Source organism: Antechinus flavipes, chromosome 4 (assembly GCF_016432865.1).
Source record: "Antechinus flavipes isolate AdamAnt ecotype Samford, QLD, Australia chromosome 4, AdamAnt_v2, whole genome shotgun sequence".
NCBI lineage: Eukaryota > Metazoa > Chordata > Mammalia > Dasyuromorphia > Dasyuridae > Antechinus > Antechinus flavipes.
In genome coordinates this window covers 218,647,292-218,654,641 of record NC_067401.1, presented here as the reverse complement: position 1 = coordinate 218,654,641, position 7,350 = coordinate 218,647,292, and the positions used below count along the sequence as shown (strand labels likewise).

Here is a 7,350-nt window from a genome sequence, read left to right as displayed (position 1 = left end):
AGTGGAAAGAAATGACATTTATACTAAAACAAACAAAAAGACTTGCTTAGACTCAAAGAATATCAGAAATTTAAGGAAATTGAGGCAAACAGATTTAAGTGACAGCTAATGTGTCTGAGGTAGATTCAAACCCAGGAAGATGAATCTTCCTGACGTTAGGCCCAATATTCTATTCATTTCATCCTTTAGCTGTCCATTATTATATTTAAGGCAGAGTTATTATTTTTTTCTCTTTTTAACCAAACTCCTCTCATATTGTAAATTATAACGTATCTCATACAATAATGACAGAAACAGATTTAAAATAGAACTTTTATTTGAATATTAGTTACACTCTGTTCCTATATCCAGTGTCTGCAGAGGGTGGAAGAAAATTTTAAGTTCAGGTCAAAAATAAGTACTTCCTATGCAGTTTGTAAGACAAAGAAAGACTAGGACAACTGGTTAGTATTTTAGTCAAATATCATATAAGGCATCTTATTATCAGACAAGTTTTACTGTTATGTAAACTTTAGTTTGATGACATCAGTGTTTGAAATTTTTGGTAAACAAATATAAAAGACTTTTAAAATTTTTATGATGGTGGACAATAACTATATACCTTCTAAACTGAAAAATAAAAGATGGGGAAATAAGAGTTAATGAGGAATGATTCATTAAGTACCTTTTAGGAAACAATGTTTACCAACCGGAAAACAGTTGAAAAAAAATTTTGGCATAAAAAAGCTTGCAAACAAAAGCTAATATGAGAAGTGTCAGTTTGTTAGGTGTTATTTTTTTCCTTACAGATGCTTGAAATTTCTTGTTGAAACTTATCTTTCAAGTATAAAGCATATATTTAGTCTGCTGTGGTGGAGAGATGAGAATTATGTCCTTGGTAGCTGATGATTCTTATACAAGCATCAGGACGAGTCTCAAAATCATCAAGAGGCTGTTTCAAAAGAAAAGAAATTCAATATAAGGACAAATAATTGACACAAAACATGAAGACAAAAAAATAAGTCTAGAGACAGGTAGCACAATGGATATAATGCCAGACTTGAAATATAAAGTACTTGTCAAGGGCTTTGTAAATCTTAAAGTACTTTATACACACTAGCTCTCTATGTGTTATATATATCTAAGTTGTAATATGCTATATTATAGGTGGATTATATATAATATAGGATATATACATAAATACATGTGTATATATACATATGAGGATATAGATGTATGTGTGTATGTGACAAAATGGAAATACATAGGTGACATATACTATATGTATAGTATATTATACTAGATAGATTATAAATAAGACATATACAAAATAAATTAGAGGTGATTAGTCAGGCCTTTACTATAGATATCTTGTTGGAACATAGTTGTTTGCATGTTATCTCCTTCAATACAATATGAGCTCCTTGAAGTCAGTGACATTTTGCTTTTAAATGTTTGTTGACTGTAAACTGATAGACTGCCAAGGGAGAAATCAGGTTTCACAGACATGGAAGAACCCAGACTTCATTAGCATACTGGTATAGAAAATCTTATGGGAATTTAAAAAGATCATGATTTCAACATTTAGGAAGAAACAGAAGCTATCAACTATCTAAATCCAGTCAAGGAATTCCACAAGAATTAAGGTTTGATCCAATAGCAGGAAATGATCTCTTTTTCCTTCCTGTGAATTTACACATTATTTTGTCTCTTTTCTCTTCTTACTCTAGTGAGTGAGAACACAGTCACTATACAGTAAGTACTCCATGTCTATGAATGTCCTATCACTCACCTGTAAAACTAAATGTCATTCACCTCTCTACCTTCCCTAGCACTTGGTGCTGTGCTTTGTACATGATAGCTTCTTAGTCACTGGCTGAGAACTCAGAAATCCCCCATTTCCAGAACATTTTCTTCTACCTCACACATACCTGGACTTCCCCTAAGCCTCAGCTTAGAGCTCAGTCTCAGTTTCTTTTAATGTTAGTACTCTCCCTCTGAGACTCACCCCAACTTACCTTGTATAGATCTGATATAGACATAGTTGTTTATATGTCATTTCCCCCAAGAGCATTACTTCTTCCTTATAATCATCAATGCATAGAACAACTGGTGCAAAATAATGGCTTAATAAATGTCTGATGACTGAGAAATCCCAGCTTTTTGCTCATAAAATAAATTTTTTTATTTTAGACTATCCCTGTGATTTCCTGGGTACAGAGAGCACTCAAGTGAGAAAATTTCCTCTTAATAAAGATCAGAAACGCTTCTGAAATTCTGTAATCTTAAGAGAATTGGAGGTGGGAAGAAGGGGAAGAAGTGTTAAATGACTTGTCCAATATCCTACAATCATAATATTTAGAAGATCTTGAAACTAGGCCTTCCTAACTCTAAGGCTGGATCTCCATCCAAATAAGAGATCTTATTTTTTTAGAATCCTGGCAATTTTATAGAAGGATCTTAAATAGATTCATCCCTGGACTTCTACATAAAAATATAGTTAATTGTTTGGCTAATATGACATTGAGTTTGCCCTATTTGTTTACAAAAGATGCTCCTAAAAGGGGAAAAGGAACAAGCACCTATTATGTGTCAGGCACTTGGCTAAGTACCTTCCAAATATTATTTCATTTGATCTTCATGAGGTAGTTACTATTCTCATTTTATAGTTGAGAAAACTGAGACAAAATGATTTGGCCAGAGGTATATTGGTATTAAGTGTCTGAGTCTGGATTTGAACTTGGATTTTCCTGATCCTGGGCCCAGTGCTCTAACCAGTTTGTCATTTGGCTGCCTTTGTTCCTAAAAGAAAAAATGGAACCCTCTAAAATTATAAAAATAAGCTTGGCCAAGCAGAAGAAGTGATAAATGCATCATTATCCTTTCTCTGCAGATATAGGGAGTATAGGTGTGGAGTACTGCATATAACATAAGAAAGTTAATGTGTTGGCTGGTTTTTTATAAGATGCAAACTCTTTTTAAAAATTCACATGGGATGGATCTGTGAATCGGGAAAGGGAAAGGAAATGCTCAGAAATTAAGTTGATCATGTATAAGACTGCTTGCCATCTAGAGGAGGAGGTGGAGGGAGGGAAAGGAAAAATCGGAATAGAAATGAGTGCAAGGGATAATGTAAAAAATTACCCAGGCATATGTTCTGTCAATAAAAAGTTATAATAAAATAAAAGAAAGAAATTAAGTTGATATAAAAATGGGAAAGATGAAGGCAGCCAGGTGGATAGAGCACTAATCCTGAAGTCAGGAGAACCAAGTTCAAATCTGGTCTCAAGACACTTAACAATTCCTAGCTGTGTGACCCTGGGCAAGTCACTTAACCCCAATTGCCTCAGCAAAAAAAAAAAAAAAAGGAAAAATGTCAATAAAAATACTTCTAGTAGCTGACAATCAACAAGCTTTCAATTTTCTAAATATGGAACTTCCCAAGTGAGAATTTGAGGGTAACTCATAGACTGAACAGAGAGGTCTATTTGTAACTGCCATACAATTGCCTAGGCTAGGTGGTGCAGTAAATAGTGTTGGGCCTAGAGTCAGGATGACTCATTTTCCTTCCTCACGCATGGCCTCATTCACTTATTAACTTTGTGACTCTGGGCCCGTCACTTAACCCTACTTGCCTCAGTTTCCTGGGAAAAAAAGGAAATGGCAAACCTAATGGGGGTCACAAGGAGTTGGACATGACTGAAATGTCATGAAGTACGTAGGAATACAGATTTAAGGCTAGAAATGACCTTAAAAATAATCTACTCCATCCTGTACCTCCAACTCACGCCCTACCTTATTTTATGAGACTGAAATTATGCAGCTAGTAGGCATCACAAATGAAACTTCAACCAAGTTCTGTGACTCTCGAGGCAAAGTTTGTTCCATTGGGGACTGTGAAGGGAAGGAATGCAAAGCTATATTTCTTATCTTTTTTTTTTTTAAATTTAAAACCTGTGATTTAATTGCTGAAAGGAAATTCCTGAATTGAGAGACACTGTCTACCAATACAAAAGAGCCACTCATCTTACAGTTTTAGAAAGTGGACTGGGACTCTGAGAATGAAGTGGGTTATCCAGGGTCACACTGCCATCTTATGTTAGAGGTTAAGAAACCAGGTTCTGTTGGCCAAGGCTGACCCTCAATTTACTCCATCACTGCTGCCTCTCATACTATATGATCTCTAATGACCAACTATAGATTAAAATACTAAGTAAATATTAGGCTCAAATTATGATACTTAAGAATATAGCAGGGTAAAATCTGATCCTTAGCTGTGAAAATTGTTGATCTTTACTGTAACATATTTAACATGTATTGGTCTACCTGCCATCTAGGGGAGGGGGTGGGGGGAAGGAGGGGAAAAGTTGGAATAAAAGATTTTGCAATTGTCAATGCTGAAAAATTACCCATGCATAAATCTTGTAAATAAAAATTATAATAATAAAAATAAGAAGAAAATTGTTGGTCTTTTTCACTTCACTCATCCCTAGCATCCATGATTCTGAAAAATGTTCATGTATATTCACATCAACATATACTAAGAGCTGGCACATATATTTTGCTTTAGGGCTTCAAAATGCTTTTTATATTCATGACCTCAATGATCCTTTAAAAAAAAAAGAGAGAGAGAGAGAGATACTAGTTTGCTACCTCCTCCTCCAGTTTAATTTACAGATGAGGAAATGGAGGCAAAGATTAAGTGACTTGCCCAGGGTCACACAGCTACTAAATGTCTGGAGTCAGATTTGAACTCAAGAAAATGAATCTTCCTGATTTCAGACCTGGCATTCCACCTAGTAGTCCCTTGATCTTTATTAGTTTGAAAGATTTAATGAATGCTAATTTGAAGCTTGCATAGGCTTCTAGGCTCTTATGAAAATTACATTTAGTAACCTACAAATCTCTCAGAATGGAAATTCCTCCTACCAATGCAGAGAGGTAACTTATATGTAACCTATAGCCTTAGGGAGTTAATTAGGGCACCAAGAGACCAAGTGATTTGTACAGGATGACATCACTAGCATTTGTCTAAGGTGGGACACAAATGTATATCATTCTGATTCAAAGCCCATAATGCCTTCAGGATTACTATATTTGCAAAAATTAGAAACTTCTAATTGCCAAAAACTCATTATTTTTGAATCTCAGCAAAGGAAATTAAGGACAGAAACAAATCCTTACCTGAGGCCAGCCACAATTCCTGCTGGCATTAGTTTCTTGGACCTCTTGAACCTCATGCCCATCATAATGGCCAGAAAAAAGGTAGTGACTGTAAAAGAAATCAGTTCATGAGTTAAAATTACAATGGAGCAATTCTATAGTTACACATGAAAAAATAAGGACATCATCTCATTTGTCCAAAATTCTTCCCCTCTTATAAGTCACAGCAAGTTTTTGTTTTTTGTCCAAACTTTGAACGGCTCCATTCCTCAAAGACATAATATTCAAATACATAACAATTAGGAGGACATTTGTTTTCAAATAGCTAACCAGAAATAATATAACATTTTTTTATGAGACATTTGAAACAACATGAAAGGGACCCTGACTTACCACTCAAACACAAAAAATGATGAAGTTATAGAGGTTTTTAGGAGAATGGTATACCATAAAAAATAATTTTAATTAATTTCAATCTGAAAATGAAGAATATTGATTTTTATAATGTTATAACACTTGGAGAATTTCATGCATGGAGAATAAATAACTTAGCTGCCTAACTAATAGAATTCAGAATATCCAAGAGCCAGGTATTATATACTTTGCAGGCCAGTTGTTTAGCAACTCACATCTCCAGTAGGCTTCATGCAATGTTTATGGTACTATAACAGCACACTTGAAAAACTGCTTTTACACAATTTGCCAAATAACATATCTGTAAAATGACAGAAATATTTGGAAGCAAGTTGCTTGAAAGCACGTAGAAAGAACATTTTAGAAGAACTGCCTTCTTGCAAGGATTATTCTTTCTTTCTTTCCTTCCTTCCTCTCTCCTTTTATTTATTCCTTCTTTCCTTCCTATCCTTCTTTCTTTCCCCTAATTTATTCCTGACATCAGTCACAGCCCCAATTCTCTTCTTCTCCCTATCCCAGATTCAAATATATCATTACTGTGTTTCCTACAAAAAATATAAATTTGTGTTTCAGTTCATGGACAAATTCAGTTGCTTTTTAATGCAATTAAATTGCCATAGAATAATATTAATTCACTTCTTTTCCCAATCCTTCTCTGATTGGATATCTATGATCAAACTGATCCATAAAAGGTGTATAATTGTTTTGTCTATGGTTATGCTTCTATTTGGCATGCATATTCCCACTGGCCTGGAACCAATGATAATATTTTAGATAATTACTATTTTCTTTTTGTCTTCAGACTTTTTTTTTTAATGCCAGGAAAGGGTCTTAATCTTTTTGCTTATTTTCACTATTATAGAAAAATATTTGAAAAGACAAAGAGAAGTAGTGAAAGATTTGGTGGGAAGATTGACAAGGAAAGAACTTGAATGCACATGTGACATGGATGATCCAATTATAATTTCTGATTAGGTAAATTTGAATACTTGAGACTACTTCATGAGATTCATTATTCATACTAATTGAGACCCAACTGAGCTATGCTGATTTCTGGTTTCACAGAACTATTTTACTGATTTGTGAAATATACTGAGAGCTTGATTTTTTTTTAATACTTTCTTTTCTCAATCTAGATCAATAGAATACTTACATAGTGACATTTTGACATCTCTGGAGTCACAGGAGATACGGTAAGCTCCATAACCCGCCAATAAGCCAAAGAAAAGACCAGCAACCAAAGAAACAATGCTTCCTAAAACAACAAAGAAAGCAGAGGATTAGAAACAGAAATGCAAATCAAAGAAATATACAATATGAGGATATCACCCCACTATTTCACGAACCTCTACTGGTGTGGGTTGTCTCTCCATGGAGATAGATCGCAACTCCTTCAATGTACTATCTGATGGACTACAGAAAACAGAGGCACAATCTGTCTCCAGTCCTATTCTCAGGCCCTTTATTCAGCATGGGATAACCTGCCAAAGCTTTGTTCCAGAACAACTACTAAGATCACCTTCTCCCTCCACCTCAAGGCATAAGAATAGAAATTTTGTAGAGAATTTAAAAACATTTAAAGAAAAATAAACTTTCTTTCAAAAGTACCATGAAGAAATGATCAAGCAGCTAGTATTTATTCAATACTTGTATCACATCCATCAGTCTATTTATCACATTGTTCTATCGTCTGTATCTGCCATCTGTCTATCACATCATTCTTGCATCCTGGGTTATTGCCTGGCCACTGGACTCTGGAGGAGAGAGCAAAGGCTGATGACTTTGCACAACTCT

The 7,350-nt window shown here is 34.6% G+C and overlaps 1 protein-coding gene across 1 annotated transcript in view; it reads right to left on the bottom strand.

Annotated features, from left to right (window-relative positions):
• Positions 1–298: 298 nt before the first annotated feature.
• The window catches only part of TMEM14A (transmembrane protein 14A), a 33,318-nt gene continuing 26,266 nt past the window's right edge, over positions 299–7,350 (bottom strand). Inside the window, exons 5-7 of the mRNA XM_051996698.1 lie at positions 6,710–6,811; positions 5,164–5,251; positions 299–931 (exon numbers count right to left, since the gene is read on the bottom strand). Coding sequence (XP_051852658.1) covers positions 892–931; positions 5,164–5,251; positions 6,710–6,811 — 230 coding nt within the window. The 3' untranslated portion in view covers positions 299–891. The remainder of the gene's footprint in view (positions 932–5,163; positions 5,252–6,709; positions 6,812–7,350) is intronic.